Genomic DNA, 24650 nt, shown 5'->3' on the forward strand with positions numbered 1-24650 from the left:
CTTATATACTGGGCTTCCCTGGTGGCGCAGTGGTTGAAAGTCCGCCTGCCGATGCAGGGGACACAGGTTCGTGCCCCAGTCCGGGAAGATCCCACATGCCGCGGAGTGGCTGGGCCCGTGAGCCATGGCCGCTGCGCCTGTGCGTCTGGAGCCTGTGCTCCCCAACGGGAGAGGCCACAACAGTGAGAGGCCTGTGTACCGCAAAAAAAAAAATCCTTATATACTTTAAATATATACAATTTTTATTTAAATAAACAAACAAAATAAAATTCTTGTATAAATTTAGTGTTGATATTTAAGGTACCGTTTCCTTTGTTGAAATATTTAATTTCTCTGCTTTGGAATCTTTCTAGGGACTGCCATCATCTTGGAATCCAAAATAATTTTGATTACAAGCGCTTTATTAAGTTTGCCCGTGTCTGTGAGGTAGATGATAGGAAGCACATTTGTACTAGAGAAAAGGTAAGCTATGTCAGAGAACAACGAGGAAGGTATAGTTCCTAGTGTGAAATCTAGAAATAACCTTTAACTAATTTGGAAAAATCACTACCTGGTAAATTGTCAATCTCTTTACTTCATGCTTAGCATTTGGAAGTATCTTAAGGCTCTTTTCACTTTTACTGCATTGTTAAATAATAATAAAATTATGATAGACATTTATTGAATGTTGTGCTTTAGAGGGATTAACTCAATCCTCCTCCACCCTATGGAATAGATACTGTTATTATCCCATTTAACAGATGAGCAGATTGAAGCACAGAGAAGACATACAATTAATGGCAGAATTGGAATTTCAATCCAGGAAGTTTGGCTTGAGTATTATCCTTAATCACTATATTACGTGTTTCATGGTAGTTAAAATCCTAAAATCATTAGGTCCCATGCTAGGTTAGAATCATGTAACTAAAGAACATTACAGTATTATACTATAGAAGGTCTTTCTCTTGAGAATGAAGACTATAAGAATAATAATACCTAATTTCTAGAGGTATTGGGAAATTTAAAGACTATATTTAAGATGCCTAAAACAGAATGTGTCACTGAGTTAAAACACTCAGTAGGGCTTCCTTGGTGGCGCAGTGGTTGAGAGTCCGCCTGCCGATGCAGGGGACACGGGTTCGTGCCCCGGTCCGGGAAGATCCCTAATCTGATCCTACATTGTTCCACATTCTTCTGCAGGAGGTTGGAAACCTGTATGACATGTTCCACACACGCAACTCTTTGCATCGCAGAGCTTATCAACACAAAGTTGGCAACATCATTGATACAATGTAAGAAATTCGATTGTTATTTCCCTATAAAATTTTCCATGATGCTTTGCTAGAGTATCATACTTGGGTCAAGTTGAGATTTCTAGGTAAATTCAAGTGAATTTTAAGTGAACAAACCTAAAATGGTTCGCTTAAACAAATAAAAACTAGCAGAAAGTGAACTTCATTAGAGGTGAGGAGGAGAGTGGGTAAAGAGGATAGATTCAAGCAGAAGATGGGGTTTAGGCTAGGCAGGAAGGAGGCCACGCTGGGATGGCTTAGACCTCCGCACAGGTAGTCGCTTAGGTACCAGATATTAGTCATGGAGGTGAGAGGTGGGACGTGGATAATTGATATTCTGAAATTAATGACAAAAATGAATTTTAAAGATTAAGATTAATGTTGCTCCTTACCCTGTCAATTATCAAAATTAGTAGCAAATAGTAAAACCTACAGGAATTTCGCCTCTTCTCCCTGATCCAGTCAGAACCAAAGCAGAAAAGTACAGCCAGGTCTCTGTGTGACTCAAAGACCCCATGAGGAATTACCAAAAGTTGGGTGTGAGTCAAGTTAATTCCATGTCTCTAAAATAGTTTTAAATTGATTTATTTTAAGCCTTTCATGTTCATATTTAACATTTGTGTTGAGAAAATTTACCTTCTTTTCTACTCTTTTCCTCATCTCTTCTCATGAGCACACTGGTTAGAATTCTTTCTCCTATTTGTATGGTTGTCACTTTGGTAAGAGATTTTGTTGTTTTGTTTGTTTTTAATGTGGAGAATCAGAGAGATGTAGGTACAAAGCCTGGTACCACTTCTTCCTAACTTGATTAAATGAAAATTCCTTAATTTCTACATCTGTAAAATTGAGGCTGATTACATCTATCTTATAGTTGGAAAGATTAAATAAGATGATGTATTTAAAGCTCTGTTATAATGCCTGGAACACAGTAAATGTAGTAGTTCACAAATCACCATGGATTTATTTAGCATGATTGAGAAGCAGTTGTCTTTTTTTTTTTTGCTTTTTTAAAAATTATAAGTTGCAGGTGTACAATATAGTGATTCACAACTTTTAAAGGTTGTATTCCATTTATAGCTATTATAAAATATTAGCTGTATTCCTCTTTGTACAATATATCCTTGTAGCTTATTTTATACCTAATAGTTTATACCTCTTAATCCACTACCCCTATATTACCCCTCCCCACTTCCCTCTCCCCACTGGTAACCACTAGTTTGTTCTCTATATCTGTAAGTCTGAGAAGCAGTTGTCTTTAGAACATTGTGTCTCAAGATTTTATTTCCCTAAAGTAGAAAGATTTCCTTAACTTTAAGCAAGGCATAAAACAAATATTCAAAATTTCTCATAAGCATAAATGTTTATAAAATGATCTTTAGGATTACAGATGCCTTCCTCGAAGCAGACCCTTACATAGAGATAACAGGTTCTGAAGGAAAAAAGTATCACATTTCTACAGCAATTGATGACATGGAAGCCTTCACTAAGCTGACAGGTAAGAACTAGAAGGTAACATAGGTGGTCCATCTCAGATAAAGTATAAACTTACCCTGGATTGCAGATGAGTTATTTTCCAAACATTCCAATGTATTTAGCTTCTAAAGTGATTGTATACTATTGGATTTGAGTTTTATCTCTGCTTTGTACTAACAAGGTAACCTTAATAAAGTTATTTAACCTCTCTGAACCTTAGTTTCCTCATCTAAGATGGGAGTAATGACACCTAGCATATAGTTCTGTTGTGATACTTCAATGAGGCATGTAGCACCAGGAATAGTACTTGGCACATAAGTACTCAAATTATTATTTAACTTATAATACAGCTGGACTAATACCATACTAGTATCAAAAAGCTGACTTGCCCTTTTAACATGATTTTTGTTGCAAAACACAGGATGTGAGAAACATTTCAGCAGAAACAAACTCTGCGGCTTAGGGTGTGAAGGAAGAGAGGTGAGGGGTTGCAGCTGATTCTTTAATGTGGGAAAGTGTAGACTGAGAAATAAAGATCAGTAAAGCAAAAGAGGTAAACCAAAAAGCGTGTACCAGTCAGAGTTCTTAGTTGCAAATCCTAAAACTGTCTCTGCTTAACTAAAAACAACATGACAGAATCAGTGGAAAGGCTGGAGGCTCTGAACCAAGCAAGAACAACAGAAACTGAGTGACCTCAGACACAACCAAGATCAATTTCCTGCTCCATCTCTGCTAGATTTTATTTTATATACATATAATATAGAGAGTCCCCATTACACTTGTAAATTTTTAGTCATTTTCCAATCATAACTAAATCAAAGATTAGAAGTGAAATGGTGATTCCCTGTATCAAATGTCTGTGTACACTGACAACACTGTACATAAGTACTTACAGTTTATAATGTGACAAGTGAGTTTGCTTTTTGCTTGTTAATTAATCTGGGTTGGACTGATGACAAAGTTACTTATAGGGGATAATGTATCTAAATTGTTTCTGTGTTTTGTTTTAATAACAGCATAGCAGGTATACTAGTCTCCCATTGTTGTGTGGATAGGAATGGAAGAAGAGATTATAAGACAATGTGAGCAAGCTGTGGATATTTATTTATTTATTTATTTAAACATCTGTATTGGAGTATAATTGCTTTACAATGGTGTGTTAGTTTCTGCTGTATAACAAAGTGAATCAGTTATACATATACATATGTCCCCATATCTCTTCCCTCTTGCAACTCCCTCCCTCCCACCCTCCCTATCCCACCCCTCTAGGTGGTCACAAAGCACCGAGCTGATCTCCGTGTGCTATGCGGCTGCTTCCCACTAGCTAGCTATTTTACATTTGGTAGTGTATATATGTCCATGCCACTCTCTCACTTTGTCCCAGCTTACCCTTCCCCCTCCCTGTGTCCTCAAGTCCATTCTCTATGTCTGCGTCTTTATTCCTGTCCTGCCCCTAGGTTCTTCAGAACCTTTTTTTTTTTTTAAGATTCCATATATATGTGTTAGCATATGGTATTTGTTTTTCTCTTTCTGACTTACTTCACTCTGTATGACAGATTCTAGGTCCATCCACCTCATTACAAATAACTCAATTTCGTTTCTTTTATGGCTGAGTAATATTCCATTGTATATATGAGCCATATCTTCTTTATCTATTCATCTGTCAATGGACACTTAGTTTGCTTCCATGTCCTGGCTATTGTAAATAGAACTGCAGTGAACATTGTGGTACATGACTTTTTTTTTTTTTTTTTTTTTTTTTCGGTACGCGGGCCTCTCACTGTTGTGGCCTCTCCCGTTGTGGAGCACAGGCTCCAGACGCGCAGGCTCAGTGGCCATGGCGCACAGGCCCAGCCGCTCCGCGGCATGTGGGATCTTCCCGGACCAGGGCACGAACCCATGTCCCTTGCATCGGCAGGCGGACTCCCAACCACTGCGCCACCAGGGAAGCCAACATGACTCTTTTTGAATTATGATGTTCTCAGGGTATATGCCCAGTAGTGGGATTGCTAGGTCATATGGTAGTTCTATTTTTAGTTTTTTATGAACCTGCATGCTGTTCTCCATAGTGGCTGTATCAATTTACGTTCCCACCAACAGTGCAAGAGGGTTCCCTTTTCTCCACACCCTCTCCAGCATTTATTGTCCGTAGATATTTTGATGATGACCATTCTGACTGGTGTGAGGTGATACCTCATTGTAGTTTTGATTTACATGTCTCTAATGATTAGTGATGTTGAGCATCCTTTCATGTGTTTGTTGACAATCTGTATATCTTCTTTGGAGAAATGTCTATTTAGGTCTTCTGCCCAGTTTTGGATTGGGTTGTTTGTTTTTTTAACATTGAGCTGCATGAGCTGTTTATATATTTTGGAGATTAATCCTTTGTCCATTGATTTGTTTGCAAATATCTTCTCCCATTCTGAGGGTTGCCTTTTCGTCTTGTTTATAGTTTCCTTTGCTATGCAAAAACTTTTAAGCTTCATTAGGTCCTGTTTGTTTATTTTTGTTTTTATTACCATTACTCTGGGAGGTGGGTCAGAAAGGATCTTGCTGTGATTTATATCATGGAGTGTTCTGCCTATGTTTTCCTCTAAGAGTTTTATAGTGTCTGGCCTTACATTTAAGTCTTTAATCCATTTTGAGTTTAGTTTTGTGTGTGGTGTCAGGGAGTGTTCTAATTTCATTCTTTTACATGTAGCTGTCCAGTTTTCTCAGCACCACTTATTGAAGAGGCTGTCTTTTCTCCATTATATGTTCTTGCCTCCTTTATCAAAGATAAGGTGACCATATGTGTGTGGGTTTATCTCTGGGCTTTCTATCCTGTTCCATTGATCTATATTTCTGATTTTGTGCCAGTACCATACTGTCTTGATTACTGTAGCTTTGTAGTATAGTCTGAAGTCAGGGAGCCTGATTCCTCCAGCTCCGTTTTTCTTTCTCAAGATTGCTCTGGCTATTCGTGGTCTTTTGTGTTTCCATATGAATTGTGAAATTTTTTGTTCTAGTTCTGTGAAAAATGCCATTGGTAGCTTGATAGGGATTGCATTGAATCTGTAGACTGCTTTGGGTAGTATAGTCATTTTCACAATATTGATTCTTCCAATCCAAGAACATGATATATCTCTCCATCAGTTGGTATCATCTTTAATTTCTTTCCTCAGTGTCTTATAGTTTGCTGCATACAGGTCTTTTGTCTCCTTAGGTAGGTTTATTCCTAGGTATTTTATTCTTTTTGTTGCAGTGGTAAATGGGAGTGTTTCCTTAATTTCTCTTTCAGATTTTTCATCATTAGTGTATAGGGATGCAAGAGAATTCTGTGCATTAATTTTGTATCCTGCTGCTTTACCAAATTCATTGATTAGCTCTAGTAGTTTTCTAGTAGCATCTTTAGGATTCTCTATGTATAGTATCATGTCATCTGCAAACAGTGACACTTTTAGTTCTTCTTTTCCAATTTGGATTCCTTTTATTTCTTTTTCTTCTCTGATTGCTGTGGCTAAAACTTCCAATACTATGTTGAATAATAGTGGTAAGAGTGGGCAACCTTGTCTTGCTCCTGGTCTTAGTGGAAATGGTTTCAGGTTTTCAGCATTGAGAACAATGTTGGCTGTGGGTTTGTCATACATGACCTTTATTATGTTGAGGTAAGTTCGCTTTATGCCTACTTTCTGGAGGGTTTTTATCATAAGTGTTGAATTTTGTCAAAAGCTTTTTCTGCATCTATTGAGATGATCATATGGTTTTTCTCCTTCAATTTGTTAATATGGTTTATCACATTGATTGATTTGCGTATATTGAAGAATCGTTGCATTCCTGGGATAAACCCCACTTGATCATGGTGTATGATCCTTTTAATGTGCTGTTGGATTCTGTTTGCTAGTATTTTGTTGAGGATTTTTGCATCTATGTTCATCAGTGATATTGGCCTGTAGTTTTCTTTTTTTGTGACATCTTTGTCTGGTTTTGGTATCAGGGTGACAGTGGACTTGTAGAATGAGTTTGGGAGTGTTCCTCCCTCTGCTATATTTTGGAAGAGTTTGAGAAGGATAGGTGTTAGCTCTTCTCTAAATGTTTGATAGAATTTGCCTGTGAAGCCATCTGGTCCTGGGCTTTTGTTTGTTGGGAGATTTTTAATCACAGTTTCAATTTCAGTGTTTGTGATTGGTGTGCTTATATTTTCTGTTTCTTCCTGGTTCAGTCTCAGAAGGTTGTGCTTTTCTAAGAGTTTGTCCATTTCTTCCGGGTTGTCCGTTTTATTGGCATATAGTTGCTTGTAATAATCTCTCATGATCCTTTTTGTTTCTGCAGTGTCAGTTGTTACTTCTCCTTTTTCATTTCTAATTCTCTTGATTTGAGTCTTCTTCCTTTTTTTCTTGATAAGTCTGGCTAATGGCTATCAATTTTGTTTATCCTCTCAAAGAACCAGCTTTCACTTTTATTGATCTTTGCTATCATTTCCTTCATTTCTTTTTCATTTATTTCTGATCTGATCTTTATGATTTCTTTCCTTCTGCTAACTTTGGGGTTTTTTGTTCTTCTTTCTATATTTGCTTTAGGTATAAAATTAGGTTGTTTATTTGAGATGTTTCTTGTTTCTTGAGGTAGGATTGTATTGCTATAAACTTTCCTCTTAGAACTGCTTTTGCTGCATCTCATAGGTTTTGGGTCATCATGTTTTCATTGACATTTGTTTCTAGGTATTTTTTGATTACCTCTTTGATTTCTTCAGTGATCTCTTGGTTATTTAGCAGTATATTGTTTAGCCTCCATATATTTGTATTTTTTACAGATTTTTTCCTGTAAGTGATATCTAGTCTCATGGCATTGTAGTCAGAAAAGATACTTGATACGATTTCAATTTTCTTAAATTTAGCAAGGCTTGATTTGTGACCCAAGATTTGATCTATCCTGGAGAATGTTCCATGAGCACTTGAGAGGAAAGTGTATTCTGTTGTTTTGGAATGGGATGTCCTATAAATATCAATTAAGTCCATCTTTTTTAATGTATCATTTAAATCTTGTGTTTCCTTATTTATTTTCATTTTGGATGATCTGTCCATTGCTTAAAGTGGGGTGTTAAAGTCCCCTACTATTATTGTGTTGCTGTCGATTTCCCCTTTTATGGCTGTTAGCAGTTGCCTTATGTATAGAGGTGCTCCTGTGTTGGGTGCATAAATATTTACAATTGTTATATCTTCTTCTTGGATTGATCCCTTGATCATTATGTAGTGTCCTTCCTTGTCTCTTGTAACATTCTTTATTTTATCTGATATGAGAATTGCTACTCCAGCTTTCTTTAGATTTCCATTTGCATGGAATATCTTTTGCCATCCCCTCACTTTCAGTCTGTATGTGTCCCTAGGTCTGAAGTGGGTCTCTTGTAGACAACATATATACGGGTCATGTTTTTGTATCCATTCAGCCAGTCTGTGTCTTTTGGTTGGAGCATTTAATGCATTTACATTTAAGGTAGCTATTGATATGTATGTTCCTATGACCATTTTCTTAATTGTCTTGTGTTTGTTATTGTAGGTGTTTTCCTTCTCTTGTGTTTCCTGCCTAGGGAAGTTCCTTTAGCATTTGTTGTAAAGCTGGTTTGGTGGTGCTGAATTCTCTTAGCTCTTGCTTGTCTGTAAATGTTTTAATTTCTCTGTCGAATCTGAATGAGAACCTTGCTGGGTACAGTAATCTTGGTTGTAGGTTTTTGCCTTTCATCACTTTAAATATGTCCTGCCTCCCTTCTGGCTTGCGGAGTTTCTGCTGAAAGATCAGCTGTTAACCTTATGGGGATTCCCTTGTATGTTATTTGTTGCTTTTCCCTTGCTGCTTTTAATATTTTTTCTTTGTATTTAATTTTTGATCATTTGATTAATATGTGTTTTGGCATGTTTCTCCTTGGATTTATCCTATATGGGACTCTCTGCACTTCCTGGACTTGATTGACTATTTGCTTACCCATATTAGGGAAGTTTTCAACTATAATCTCTTCAAATATTTTCTCAGTCCCTTTGTGTTTCTCTTCTTCTTCTGGGACCCCCTATAATTTGAACGTTGGTGCATTTAATGTTGTCCCAGAGGTCTCTGAGACTGTCCTTAATTCTTTTCATTCTTTTTTATTTATTGTGCTCTGTTGTAGTTATTTCCATTATTTTATCTTCCAGGTCACTTTTCCGTTCTTCTGCCTCAGTTATTCTGGTATTGATTCCTTCTAGAGAATTTTTAATTTCATTTATTGTGTTGTTCATCATTGTTTGTTTGCTCTTTAGTTCTTTTAGGTCCTTGTTAAACGTTTCTTGTATTTTCTCCATTGTATTTCCAAGATTTTAGATCATCTGTACTATCATTACTCTGAATTCTTTTTCAGGTAGACTGCCTATTTCCTCTTCATTTATTTGGTCTGGTGGGTTTTTACCTTGCTCCTTCATCTGCTGTGTGTTTCTCTGTCTTCTCATTTTGCTTAACTTACTGTGTTTGGGGTCTCCTTTTCACAGGCTGCAGGTTCGTAGTTTCTCTTGTTTTTGGTGTCTGCTCCCAGTGGGTAAGGTTGGTTCAGTGGGTTGTGTAGGCTTCGTGGTGGAGTGGACTGGTGCTGGTGTTCTGGTGGATGAGGCTGGATCTTGTCTTTCTGGTGGGCAGGACTGCATTTGATGGTGTGTTTTAGGGTGTCTGTGATCTTATTATGATTTTAGGCAGCCTCTCTGCTAATGGGTGGGATTGTGTTCCTGTCTTGCAGTTGTTTAGCATAGGGTGTCCATCGCTGTAGCTTGCTGGTCATTGGGTGGAGCTGGGTCTTAGCATTGAGATGGAGATCTCTGGGAGACATTTCGCCGTTTGATATTACATGGGGCCAGGAGGTCTCTGCTGGACCAATGTCCTGAACTTGGCTCTCCCACCTCAGAGGCTCAGGCCTGACACCCAGCCAGAGCACCAGAGCGTGTCAGCCAAACAGCCAGGTATGTGGGGAGTTTCTTGCCTTTGGGGAAATCTGAGGTCTTCTGCCAGCGTTCAGTAGGTGTTCTGTAGGAGTTGTTCCACATGTAGATGTAGTTTTGATGTATAAGTGGGGAGGAAGGTGATCTCCACATCTTATTCCTCTGCCATCTTGAAGGCGCCTCCCTGGATATTTACTTTTAACTTTTGCTCATAATGAAGCAAGTGATGCTGTGTTTTAAAAAATCATCTTCAGTTTTCCTCAGAGACCAGTCCCAGCCATTCATCCTGTAACATTATATTACATTTAAATTATCTTTTGGTGAAAAGAAATGAATTCTGCATTTTATACACTTTGGGGTTAACTGACAAACCATTAAAATATCATACATTTTAATGAGGTCTTAAGTGCTCATGACAATACATAGCTCTTGCTCACCATGAAAGTTCTAGAACACCCAAACTGGTTTTTACCCCATTCGGTAAGATGAGTTCACTGATCACATACTTGGATGTTGTAACAATGTCAAAAATCCCAGACAAGAAATTAGGTTACATTTTTGTGCTTTATCTGCCAGAGTATGGGAGAACAAGCATATAGCCTTTCCAGCTTTCATCATTTCAGACAGGGATCATTGTAGTTTTCTTGCGTATTATTCTGAGCAGTCATATAATCCTTATTGTCCTTAACTACATGACCTTGAAGGAATAGGACCATGTGAGAGCCTTCCTTACTTTTGCTGCATTTCCAAAAGCAACTCACCTTATCTTTACTTTAAAAATCTCCACTTCTTTTTTTAAATCAATTTGCTTTTATTTATCTATTTGATTGCACCAGCTCCTTAGTTGTGACAGGCAGGCTTCTTATTTGCGGCCTGCATGTGGGATCTTGTTCCCTGACGAGGGATCGAACCCGGGACCCCTTCACTGGGAGCTGAGAGTCTTATCCACTGTGCCACCAGGGCAGTCCCAAATCTTCACTTCTTATTTTTAAATTTTTTAGAATGTTTTTTCACATTTTGGGGGTAAGTGTTGAAAATATATAGCAATGTTGAAAGAATTTTACAGTTAAAACCTGTATACTCACCACCTAAATTCTAGCATTTACTGGACTTGCTTTATCACATATTTATTACCTACCATCCCTCTACCCATTTATTAATCTATCTAAGGCTTGATGCATTTTAAAGTAAATTTCAGACGTCAGTATACTTTACCCTAACTCCTTCAGCATGCAGATTAACTAAAGTTCACTAATTGTTTATAGATTTTTTCTTTTGATGTAAAAGTTACATGCAATTTGTATAAATGTAAAAATGGTAAGTGTAACATTTGCTAAACAAATGCAGGACACAGAACCTTATCTTCTCCTTAGAAAATTCCCTCATGCCCTGTCCCAGTCAATTCCTGTCCCTACCTCACCCCGAGAAGCAACGTATTTGCCTGTGCTAGACTTTTATATCAATGGAATCATACCATATGTATTCTTCTGTGTAAGGCTTCTTTCACTCAGCATTATGTATTTCAGATTTATCCAGATTGCATGTACCAGTAGTTCATTCCTTTTCATTGCTGAGTAGTAGTCTATCATATGAATATGCTATTTCTTTATCTGTTCTCACTGCTTCCTAAATTCCTATTTCTAATGGATGTTTCAGCTTATCTGGATGTAGCTATGTTAAGCATTGCAAATGTTATGACCACTGTCTTAAGTAACCATTTTCTAAATGCTAATACATTTAGCAAATACCAATGCTTAACCTTGGTCTTTATCCCTCAATATTCCTAAGCAATAGGTGGACCGTACCCCTTCCTTCCCTTTCCCTGCAAGACCCTACCCCCAAATCCCTTAATTAAATTGAGGTCTTAGAATGTTAAATTCAAAAGAACCTTAGAGATCATCTGCTTAAAACCCCTCAAATGAGGAAACAGGCCAAATGAGGGAAAGCAACTTATCCTAAAAAATGGCAAAGCTGAACTCAAACCAAGTCTTCTGATCCCAAGTTGAATGTTGTTTACACTATTTTAGTGATATTTTAGTCATTAAATTTAATAGACAAGCAGTTCACTTTTGTACATGACTCTTCTGAAAACATGTACGTAGAACAAATAGAACTCTCGTACATGGCTGGTGGGAATGAAGGTGGTACAGCCACTTGGGAAAAGTTGAGCATTTTCTTTTAAACATATATGTATCCTGTGATCCAGTAATCCTTCTTTTACCCATTTAGCCAACAGAAATGAAAATATAAGTCCACCCCAAAACCTGTACCTGGTAGAATAAGATGAAAGGCATAAGAAGAGTATCAGTTGAGTTCCATGGGGTTCAAAGAGGAATTACATCTCTGGTTTGGAAGAATTAGGGAAGGTTTCACAATCAGGTGCCTTTTGAGATGAACCTCAGGGATTAGACGGGCCTTCAGGAAGTGAGATTCTGTCATGGGGAAAAGCATTTCTTTAATTCACCTGGGAATAGGGTAGATAAAAGCATGGATAAGAAAAGCGTGGTCTTGTTTTTTGTTGTTGTTGCTGTTGTTTTTTATTGGGGTAGAGTTGTTTTACAATGTTGTTAGTTTCTACTGTACAACTAAGTGGAATTCCCTGTGCTGTACTGCAGGTTCTCATTAGTTATATATTTTATACGTATTAGTGTATATATGTCAATCCCAATCTCCCAGTTTATCCCACCCCTGGTCTTGTTTATGTTAAAATAAAATTGTTCTGTTTTTCATACTGTGCGTATAATGTGTAAAGGAATAATGAAAACTAAAGATGGAGAGAGGGGTTTGTAGACAGCATCACTGAGAGGGTGAGGAATGTGTTAACCGTGGATTGGTACATATATTTGTGGGTGACGTGAATGACATAGACTACTAATACTTTATTTTGCCAAGAAAAGGCATTTTAATAAAACTCACTTTGCAAAATGCGGTGATTGATTCAATGAACGATTATCGATGAATGCTAAACCATTGGTTGACAACTTATTGGGATAGTCAGACTCTCTCAAAATATTACCCTGCAGATTGTTAATTACAAAGGGAAAGATACATTTATAACAGAGAAATTCGGGGCGGGGTGGTGGTTATTGCTTTAACCAACTGTTCGAACTTAACATAACCCATAAATATAACAAAGCTCATTATGTGACTTGTGATGTGATGCACTGAGCCAAGCTCTTATATAGTGTTCTTAGATGTTGTAACACTTATACAGTGTTCTCGACAACAGTGTTCTCCTTGAATCTAATGGTGAAGAAGCAGTCGAACAAGTTCAAAGTCTGGGACATTTTACATAATGACTGCCTGAACTTTTCTAAAATGTCAACATCGTGAAAGAAGTCAGGGAAATTATCCTAGTTCTAGATGGGAGGAGACTATAAAACAGGATAACTAATGTCATCCATAACACTTGATTGGTTTCTCTAAACAGCAACAAAAATTCATAAATTGCATTATTGGAACAATTAAGCAAATTCAGATATAGATTGTATGTCAGATATTTTTATATCAGTATTAAACTTCTTGGCATGATTGTGGTTATGTTGGGGGACGTTCTTGTTCTTGGAAGGTACATGCTGAAGTATTTAGGAGTGAAAGGTATTGATGTCTGTAATTTTCAAATGTTTCCTCAAAAATTTATGTGCATACACACAGAGAGAGTGTTTGCATATGTGGGAAAATGTTAACAGTGGATAAATTTCAGTGAAAGGTATTTTATTTTGAAATTTCCAAAATAAAAAGTTGGAAGAAAAAGAAAGAAGGAAAATAAACTACCTTCTATCATCATGGAATGAAACTTTTAAAAACTTTTTTTATTTCTTTTTTGTGGCCATACTGCGAGGCTTGAGTTCCCCGACCAGGGGTCAAACCTAGGCCCTGGCTGTGAAAGCACAGAGTCCTAACCACAGGACTGCCAGGGAATTCCCTTAAAAACTTATTATTAAGGAAATTTACATCACTTAGCCTCATCACTTAGCTGCAGCAATTATCAACGCATGACAATTTTGCTTCATCCCTTCACCCCATCAGACCCTGGGCCATTTTGAAGCAGATCTCAGACATAATTTTGTAATCCTTAAGTATCATTCTCTGTAAAAAACATAATATAGGGACTTCCCTGGTGGTTCAGTGGTTAAGACTCTGAGCTCCCAATGCCGGGGGCCCGGGTTCCATCCCTGGTCAGGGAACTAGATCCCGCATGCTGCAACTAAGACCTGACGCAGCCAAATAAATAAAAATAAATAAATAAATAATTTTTAAAAACCAACATAACAATAAATTAATACACCCCTTTGTACCTAAAACCCAGTCTCAAGTCATCAACTCCAGTGCAGTCTTGTCTCATCTCTCCCCTTTCCCGCTATTAGATTACCTTGAAGCAAATATGAGACATTGACTGCAACACTTTTACAAAGGTTTTTTCACTCCAGGCTTTAAAATTTTTTTTCACATTGTTATAATCATAGTGTACCTACGTTTGTAAACTGCTTGAAATCATTTCAGACGATGTATGAGTCATACAGCAATGTATGAGTCTTTTAAAATTTTGTTTTTTCATTTTAATGTAACTGAAATTTCATCAAATTGGCAGATAACATTTTTCTGGAGATTTTATACTCTGCTGATCCCAAATTGGATGCTGCACGAGCGATTTTAAAGAAAATTGAATGCCGTAATCTATACAAGTTTGTGGGTGAGACTCAGCCTATAGGACAAATAAAGATTAAAAGGGTAAGTTGAAAGGTCCTCTGACCCCCAGGAGGAAACCATTAGCCCATCACAATACCACGACTGTATTCTAAGCCCTTTACACGTTCTCACTTAATCTTCACATCAGTCTTCTGAGCCCTGCCCTGCAGATGAAGAAACCGAGGCTTGGGAGAGATTAAATAATTTGCCTTTGGAAGCACAGTTAGCGAGCCAGGATTCAAAGCCAGGTCTCATTTACTCCAAAACCTTTACTCTCTCATGTCAGAAGTGAGAGGGGAGCCTCAAATTTTGTCTAGACCCAAAGGCAAGAAAATGAATGTGAGTAAAAGGGGCCTCAAAATGAGGTATCTGCATGAGCTTCTTTGACACTCTAAGGACCTGCTTTAACTACTTCCTTCTTTGGCAGACTATCAGGTTCTCGCAGATGGTGCTTGCTTGCCTTCTTTAGTTCAGTTATCAGTTATCTCTCCTGCTTGTTGAAGGGTTTTCTCTTTGCCAGAAAGCGCATAACAAAAGCCACACTGATAACCACACCCCGCCTCATGATACTTCCTTGGGTCACACTTTACTTCTTGTTTTACTAACACGTTAATGCCACATTTTTTTCAATGTGAAATGCTGTTATGAAAATCGCACTATTGTGATTTGATTAAAAGATGGCATAGGCAGAAACCATATATTTGTTAGGGAAATCTCTACCCACTTTTTTTGGTAAAGTGCTGTTTTTAGAGAGGGAACCTCTTTGTGACACAAACACTGTAGAATGAAGAACTGGAGTTCTAACATGAGGAGCCTCGTCTTTTCTAGGAAAACTACGAAAGCCTTCCGAAAGGGGTCGCCAGTGCTAAACCCAGTGACATGGTGCTAGAACCTGAACTGAAGGCTGAAGATTTCATAGTGGATGTAAGTAGTTAGTCCAATAACATACTAAGCAAAGAATTTATTTAAAATGAAGCACCGCTACCCCCCCCTCATTATAACAGTAGTACATGTTCATTATAGAAAATTTGGAAAATACAGAAAGATGGAAGAAAGAGAATCACCTGTGATATCACAGAAAAAAACTAACATTAAGCAGTTTTAAAACCTTCTTTGACATTTTTATGTCAATATTGTAAATATTTTTATGTAATTGTGGTCATGTCATTAATAGAATGTTGTATATAGTGATTTTTGAATGTTTTCTTGATCAAAAAAGTAATACATACCAATAATATTTTAATTGCACACACACACACAAAAGAAAAAGTTAAGACTTTTTGACTCCTATTTTCATAGAGGATGTAGTGTCTTCTTGTATCCTAATGAGAATGCCAAACGGCTTTCTCACATTTTCTTGTTTCCTCTAAGAAATTCTTTTCAGAGTTCTACTCCTCTGAAATCTCAGGACAGTGTTCTCTGTGTATTTTTTCCATAAGCCTCTCATTTGTTATTCTCTTGCTGATGCATCTTTGAGCAAAAGGCAATCTCTCCATAACCATTCTTTGCTGAGGGACACAGTGAGTGAACTGCCCTTGGACCCTCTCTCTATTCACTTGACTGCGTGATGAAGTGCCTCAGATCTGCAGATCAGGCTGCAGTTTCCTGTTTCATTAGATGAGGTTCCACCAGAATAAAGGGATCTCACATCCTGACTTCCTGAGGCTCTGAAAGGCTTCACTCTCCAGAATGTTATCCCTGGGCTCCCACGTGTCTGCCCTTTGCCCTCAGTGCAGGCATTACTCCTAGTCGGTCCCCCACCTCCCCATCTCCCAATGGATAGAGGATCAGAGGTACTTCAGGTGGCTGCCATGCATAGGAGAAGATGACATACACATGGCCAATAGACATGAAAGAAGTTTAACTTTCTTGTTAACCTATAGGCAAATTGATGCAACGAGTTTTTTGATTATCAGACGTATAAGATAAAAAAATTTTTATAAGATTTTGTGATAATAAAGGTATGTGAAAATGGGAGTGTAAATTGATACAAGAGACCAAACTAGGGTCAATTTTAACTGACCCAGCAGTTTCATTCTGGGGATTTGTCCAAAGGAGGTGATCAGTTTTTCAAAAAAAAGCACAAATATATTTATTGTGGCTTTATTATAGTGTGAAATTAGGGGGAAAATGTGTATGTCTTTTTTTTTTTTTTTTGGCCATGCCACATGGCATGTGGGATCTTAGTTCCCCAACCAGGGATCGAACTCGTGCCCCTTGCATTGAGAGCGTGGAGTCTTAAGCACTGGACCACCAGGGAAGTCCCTATATATGTCTCTCAATAGGAAATTCAGTGGAATAATGCAAACATTAAAAGTTGTTTTTAACATCAAAAGATGTTTATAATAAGTGAAAAAAAGTACGTACAGAATGATTTTGTTTCTTTAAATGTATATACATTACATTTAAATATGTGTGTGCAGTGAACATACTGAAAAAATTTTGGATATATTAATAGTAAAACGTTAACACTGTTTCTACCCGAGTGGTGGAATTGCAGGTGATTTTTTTTTTTTTACAGTGAGTATGGTACAAGAGTTTCATAATCTGAAACTCTTTCCATTTTAAGATGGGTAAAGCCTATCTGTATTCTGAGAAAGCAATAAAATTGCTAATTAAATGTCTTATCATGAATTAGCATCTAGTTATAGCTTGACAGTGTAATATATTTACGTGGTGCATCTTACCATACATGGCCCCTTTGGGGACTGTATGTAGTAACTTTTATGATTATGTAATGGGCTATAAAACATAATGTACTATTTAGAATTAAAGATTCATTGTTGTTGGTCTGTAGCTACTTTTTTACTCTTGAGTCCTTGGTTAAGCACGGGATCTCTGTATAACATTGCCCTTCTGGAAAATAATGGTTTTATCAAATCTGCTTTAAGGAGGAATTTACAGTTATGCATTATGAAGAAAATAGGGCTTGCCTTTTATTACTATTCTAAAGCCAAGGAAGTAAATACCGAAGAGGTAGTGGCACTTAGATTGTTGAAAATTTGACTAGTGTTCATGCCTTAGCACGATGGGTAAAATGTCAGTGCTGCAGCAGGTCCCGCCCTCATGAAACAACACCCAGGAGAGAGACCTGTGACAGCACCAGCCCTGGGACCGTGGGGAGGACTGAGCAATTTTCCCTCACAGATAAAGGAATGCAGCTATCAAAGCCAGTAGACCATGCAGAGTGGGAGGGCTGGCCGTGTACTGCAGACCCCTGGTCTCACTTCTGGACCATGGCTGAATCTCAGATGTCCACCCTTGTCTCACAGGCCACTGGCAGCATAGCCAGCAAAGCACATATACCGGTTTTCTTCAGTCACCACTCACAGGATAAGCCCCTCTTATCATCTGTTCTTTTCTGTACCGTCATCACCACATTACTCTATTTCTTCCCCTTACTTCACTTCCAATCTCTTCCCTGTCCCAAACCTGTCCCTGGAGCCCTTTGGAATTTCCACTCCGTAATTAACTAACTCCCCTCTATCTTTAGCCTCTCCTCTGACTATCTTTTTGCCTTTGTTGCAGCCTGGCTGTCCCCTGAGAGCCTGATTCCCCTGCAGCTCTTTCAGGAAAAGCACATTCCTCAGGGTCAGGAGACCTTCCTGTTCATCAGTCCTCTTGTTCCCTAGTACCACTTCAAGACCCCATGCAAGATCCCTGTTCCTCTGAGACTGACATCCTTAAACCATCTCCTGTCCTCTTGGTTGCAGGTTTTGGCATGGTGCAGAGCCTTCCACTCTACTCCGGTTCCTGCCATCATCCTTAGTGGCTTCATAGTCCACATGGCGCCAACTCTGATCTCCTTATCCTCATCTTCAGTGACCTTATCCCCTCCACCTCTGAACCTTATCAACATTTGAAAATGCCCTCCCTCTAAAAATCACTAACTGAAGCATCCCATCTCTGTCCATAAACCCCTTTCTTCCTTACTTACTTGTTCCTAGCTCATCAGGACCTCCAGTTTACTGTCTCCTGACTTTCTTCCAGCTGGTTAGTGATCTTCTATCTTTATTTCTCTCCCAATCTAACTTAGATCGTGTTTCCATTAATTCAGTCATTTTCTGCAATTACCCTCAACTCCCTCGCAAAACGCTGAATGACAGTTCATGGTCACCAACCCTAGGTGGGCCCTCTGGACTTTCTGGCAAGCTTAGTGCAATTCTCCTAGTCTCCATAGTGACTATTTCAAACCATCTTCACTCCTCCCAAATCTCCAGCCCTGCTTCCCAACCCCAACTGTATTCACTCTCAGTGACTAACTCCACTTTAGCTCTTATTTCAGAGATAAAATATAGGTTATTAGATAGGAACTCTCTCCACCTACACCGTCTGCCTCCACGTGCAGCTGTGTTCAGACTTCGCTCTGGTACAGTGGGGAAGTGTCTCTCTTCCTATCAAAAGGCTAAGGGTAACCCTTCTAATTGTGTTCCAGGCCAGGGCTGTCCAATAGAACTTCCTGTGGTGATGGAAATGGTCTGTATCTGTGCTGTCCATTTCAGTAGTGACTAGCCACACATGTCTATTGAGCACTGAAATGTGGCTGCTGCAGTTGAAGAACTAATTTTAATCTTATATTTAATGTTAATGACTTGACATTGTAAAAATCCACACATGGACAGTGGTTACCCCATTGGGCAGTGCAGCCAGAGAGCAATTTGTCTCAGAACGTCTGCAGAACCACACAGTATGCGTTCTCTCCTCTCTCTCTTTGACTTTCCCATCAGCAGTTAAACAGACTTTCATCTTAAGAAAATAACAAACCCTGCACTCCTCTTTACCCATCTTCTCTTCTTCAGGGTTAAACTCATTGAAAAGTTGTGTCCCCTTACCTTTCCTGGGTACCACAGTCCGCTTCATATTCTCCCCTCTTGCCTCTCGTAACAGCCAAACTTCCAAAAGTTGTCTTCTCTCTCATTTCTCGTCTACTTCTTTTTTGTTTTGCCTTGTTTTTTGTTTGTTTGTTTGTTTGTTTTGGCCACGCCACATGGCTTTCGGGATCTTCGTTCCTGGAACAGGGGTCGAACCCGTGCCCCCTGCACAGAGTCTTAACCACCGGCCCGCCAGGGAAGTCCCTTCTCATCTACTTCTGAACCTTTTCTCTGTCACCATCACTATACAGCTATATTTCATTTTATTGCAAGTCATTTTATTGCACTTTGCATGTATTGGAATATCTCTGACGTCTGCCTGTATTAAAACTACTGTCACTAAGATCAGCAATGACTTCAGTGCTACTAAAACCAGCAGACAAGTTTCAGTCCTCTCTGCTTCAGAGCTGTTTCTTCTGCCTGGAATTCTTTTCTTTCCTACCTAGGCCTTGTTAATTCCTGCTCACTTATTAGTAATGTCACTTTCCCAGGAAAACATTTCCAGTCATTGCCTAGGAGCCCCAGACTACTAGGTTCCCAGGTTACAAAGTTTCACAGTACCATTTGCTTTTCCTTGGTAGCTCTTATAACAAATGGTGCTAGATAATTACTTTTTTTTGGCCAGGCTGTACAGCTTGCAGGATCTTAGTTCCCTGACCAGGGATAGAATCCGGGCCCGGCAGTGAGAGCACCAAGTCCTAACCACTGGACCACCAGGGAATTCCCGATAGTTACTTTTTAAATTATTTGTTCTACCTCAGTCTAGGCCATGTGGTCTACGGGGGCTGGGATTTTATCAAGGGTCCTTGTATCTCTACACAACAGTGCCTGCCACGTGTCTATCACATAGTAGGTATTGACGTTATACCCTACTTATGTTGAAAGCACAAATACCCCTCCCACCCCACCCAGATTTCAAAGACCAACTCCCTATGGGTCATGCACCAGAGCTACCTTTATTCCGCTATGAGCCACCCTACCAGGGCTCCTACTTCTCAACCTCCAGAGAGCTCTGCTTCGTTTCCTGTGATGCCCCACAACCCTGAATTGAACTCTCATTGCTATTATGTACACGATCACTTACTTATTGCTTGTATTAAGGTTATCAACATGGATTATGGAATGGAAGACAAGAATCCTATTGATCATGTTCGCTTCTATTGTAAGAGTGAGCCCAGCCAGGCAATCATGATTACTAAAAATCAGGTAACTACTTAGGTAAAACAAATATACGACAGTGGCATTTGGAACTTTACAGTAAATTGCATTTTACTTTCAGGTTGAGTCCTAAAGTCAATGTGTACTGTTTAAAAAAAAAGAAGCAGAAGCATATCTTTAAAATTAAAGTATACCTGATTTTGTGTAGCCTAGACCATCTTAAGAGCCAGTTTATCCTGTTTGCTAAACACAGAAGAAAGCTCTGTTTTTTGGTTTAGAGGCTAGCTTATAAGTCTGGTGGGAAGGGAGTGTCATATGGTTGAAGTCATCTAAGTGAAATGTGCGTATTTGCAGATCTTCTGTGTGAGAGTCAGTCGTCTTCATGTAGTTATATCATACAAACCTTTCATCTTCTATTAATGGACATAAAATTGCGGGACATTTTGCAATATGACAGCTGCCTTGAATTCTTTTCTCTGGATTATCACTGGGATAAAATAGCAAAACAACATGGTGCTTTTAATATAACATCAAGCACGGAGCTTAGGAACAGCTGATCTCTCTTCAGTGTGTGAATTCAAGGTGACAGTGAAATTTTTCCTTCTTTAAAAAGGTTTCACAGTTTTTGCCAGAGGTGTTTGCTGAGCAGCTGATTCGAGTTTATTGTAAGAAGACGGATAAAAGGAGTCTCTACGCTGCACAACAACATTTCGTTCAGTGGTGTTTAATCAATGACTTCACCAAGCCACAGGTGGGTGACATTATTCACATATGTTGCACAAATTTTTAAGTAAAAAACGCAAGCAATCCTTACATCCCTCTGAAAAGTTCTCATTTAAATATAGTCATTTGATGAACTTATTTACAAAACAGAAACAGACTCACAGACTTAGAGAACGAACTTACGGTTACTGGGGGGAACAGTAGTGGGGAGGAATAGTTGGGGAGTTTGGGATTGACGTGTACACACTGCTGTATTTAAAATGGATAACCAACAAGGACCTTGTATGGCACAGGGAGCTCTGCTCAATATTAGGTAATAACTTAAATGGGAAAAGAATTTGAAAAAGAATAGATACATGTGTATATATAACTGAATCACTTTGCTGTACACCTGAAACTAACACAACATTGTTAATCAATTATACTCCAATATGAAATTAAAAGTTTAAAGTAAATAAATAAAAAAATGTCATTTGGTTTTGGTTTGGGAGAAAAAGGTTTTTCCACATTAAGCTTTCCTTTTAAAATGCCTGAACCTGTGTCCACCAGCAGTTTCTTCCTACAGCAATTGTGAGTGGGTGCTCTGTTTATCACTATTGTCCTAATAATAAAAGTTTAAGATGGTGAACATGTGAATAGTACTTGACAGTGTTCTCACCAGTTGTCTCACCCAGTCCTCCCAGTGACCCTGGGGGGGTGAGATATTGTGTCCTCATCTTGAAGAGAAGGTTACCAAAGCTGAGCTTTAACTTATTTAAGGCCACATATAACTGATAATAAGTTTTCTAACTTATTTCAAACTCAGCATTCCCAAACCTATAACCTATTTAAATTCTCTAGTTGCCAATCCCATAGAGAATGTTGTTGAAATTGTCCCTTATTGACCTGCACATGGTGGGTGCCTGGCACAGAGAATGTGACCAGTTGATATTTGTTGACTGAATGAATATGATTGGCAGGCAAGTGGGAAACAGAGTTCTACTTCCTGGCCTAGTGCTGTCTCTCACAACACCTTAGCTGCTTCCCACCCCCGCCCCCCTGTGTTGGGTGCTGAAGGAAACAAAAACCAAAGGTGAGACGTGAAAGAGTAGCCCAGTACATCGGCTCTTTGTCAGATGCCAGAGGGAGGGACACAGGTGAGTCTGTTAGGACTCAGAGCTTTGGGAGAGCTGTCAGAAAAGCCTTAGAGAAGTTCCTTTAGCATTTGTTGTATAGCTGGTTTGGTGGTGCTGAATTCCAAAATATGGAAGCAGCTCATGCAGCTCAATATCAAAAGAAAACAAAACAACCCAATCCAAAAATGGGCAGAAGACCTAAACAGACATTTCTCCAAAGATATACAGATTGCCAACAAACACATGAAAGGATGCTCAACGTCGCTAATCATTAGAGGAATGCAAATCAAAACTACAATGAGGTATCACCTCACACCAGTCAGAATGGCCATCATCAAAAAAGCTACAAACAATAAATGCTGGAAAGGGTGTGGAGAAACGGGAACCCTCCTGCACTGTTGGTGGGACTGTAAATTGATACAGCCACTATGGAGAACAGTATGGAGGTTCCTAAAAAACTAAAAATAGAACTACCATACGACCCAGCAATCCCACTACTCGGCATATACCCTGAGAAAACCATAATTCAAAAAGAGTCATGTACCACAATGTTGCACTGCAGCTCTATTTACAATAGCCAGGACATGGAAGCAACCTAAGTGTCCATCGACAGATGAATGGATGAAGAAGATGTGGCACATATATACAATGCAATATTACTCAGCCATAAAAAGAAACGAAATTGAGTTATTTGTAGTGAGGTGGATGGACCTAGAGTCTTTCATACAGAGTGAAGTAAGTCAGAAAGAGAAAAACAAATACCGTATGCTAACATATATATATATGGAATCTTAAAAAAAAAAAATGGTTCTGAAGAACCTAGGGGCAGGATGGGAATGAAGACACAGATGTAGAGAATGGACTTGAGGACACGGGGAGGGGGAAGGGTAAGCTGGGATGAAGTGAGAGAGTGGCATGGACATATATACACTACCAAATGTAAAATAGACAGCTAGTGGGAAGCAGCTGCATAGCACAGGGAGATCAGCTCGGTGCTTTGTGACCGCCTAGAGGGATGGGATAGGGGTGGGAGGGAGACGCAAGAGTGAGGAGATATGGGGATATATGTATATGTATAGCTGATTCACTTTGTTATAAAGCAGAAACTAACGCCATTGTAAAGCAATTATACTCCAAGAAAGATGTTAAAAAAAAAAAGGAAGAAAGAAAAGTCTTAGGCAGGAGGGAGGATTCTCCTACATCCAGAAGGCTGGATTGTGTTTGGATGAGTAGCAGAGAGAAATGGGAGCTACACAAAAATGCAACTGGAACAAGTTGGGTGTGTTTGGGGGCCTCAAAGTCTTATTGTTGAGGTGATGGAAACGGAAGAGTCGGCTGGATTGTGGAGAAGCGTGGGTAATCAGCTAAGAAAGATTTACTGTTATGTACGGTGGGCAGAGTATTCAAGACTTACCATGCTGCTGTAATATTTACTTCTGGGTTTTGTCTCCAGCTAGAGTGAGACCAGTGGAAATAAGGAAGTATGTCTGTCTTATGTACTGTAGCTTCTAAGGAGACTAAACCCCTGATGAAGAAGGAAAACTCTAGCAGCAGATGGATTGGAACGTGGAGAGACTGGAAGCAGAGAGACAAGAGGCTATTCAAGTTCAGCCATGTGGTGATAGTGACTTAAATCCAGATACATTCAGTCAGGGAATGAGTGTTTTCACCAGGCCCTATGTTAGGGGCCAGGGATGGAACAGTACCTGAGACAGTTCCCACAGGTTTCGCTCTATTTGGGGATAACAGACACATGAGTAAATAACAGTCACAATGGTGTGGTAAGTGCTTTGGGGTTAGGGCAGTGTGGACAGTCTTAGAGGAGCAAAAAGGAGCCGGGTTTAAGTCTGGTTGGTTGGGGAAGGCTTATTTAAAGAGGGACTTGGAAGCTGAGACCTGAAGAATGGGTGAGGAGTCAGCTGGGTAAAGGTGGGTGGGGGGGAGGCCGGAAGGTGAGAGAGAACAGGGTGCATTTAGGGATGGGGCGGGGCACTGTGCACAGTGCTGTAACCCAAGAGCACCAGAGCAGTGGGAGCCCCTGGGGTGTGTAAGCAGGAAAGGGACATAGTCAGGTCGGTGTTCATAAAGTTCACTAGAGTTGAAATTAGAACGGGTAGAGATAAGGATGTTTGGTAGAAATAGAGACGAGTTTGAAAACAAATCATGTTGACTTGAGGTACGGGTCTTCCGAATATGAGTGTCATGGCAATAGTGTGGCTGCTTTTAATAATAGCTCTATCAAGTCGGATCCAGCGTAGGTCAGCAGAAGAAATGTGATACGGGGCAGGAGATCCGAAAGCTTTAGAAGAGCTAAATGGGCCAACAGGACAGTGAGACAACAGGAGGGAGCTGCTGCCACCTCTAGGGTAGGAGGTGGGAGTCCAGGTGCTGGGCCACCTGCAGAAGCTAGAACCA

At 39.3% G+C, this 24650-nt stretch overlaps 1 protein-coding gene across 3 annotated transcripts in view; it reads left to right on the plus strand.

Moving 5' to 3' along the window:
- The window catches only part of SAMHD1 (SAM and HD domain containing deoxynucleoside triphosphate triphosphohydrolase 1), a 65342-nt gene that overhangs the window by 37676 nt on the left and 3016 nt on the right, over nt 1-24650 (plus strand). For all 3 annotated transcript variants that reach the window (XM_060030826.1, XM_060030824.1, XM_060030825.1), the window contains 7 exons: nt 354-462; nt 1180-1271; nt 2651-2766; nt 14271-14410; nt 15197-15292; nt 20341-20445; nt 21011-21148. In XM_060030826.1, coding sequence (XP_059886809.1) covers nt 354-462; nt 1180-1271; nt 2651-2766; nt 14271-14410; nt 15197-15292; nt 20341-20445; nt 21011-21148 — 796 coding nt within the window. The remainder of the gene's footprint in view (nt 1-353; nt 463-1179; nt 1272-2650; nt 2767-14270; nt 14411-15196; nt 15293-20340; nt 20446-21010; nt 21149-24650) is intronic.

The sequence above is a fragment of the Delphinus delphis genome, chromosome 15 (genome assembly GCF_949987515.2).
Source record: "Delphinus delphis chromosome 15, mDelDel1.2, whole genome shotgun sequence".
NCBI lineage: Eukaryota > Metazoa > Chordata > Mammalia > Artiodactyla > Delphinidae > Delphinus > Delphinus delphis.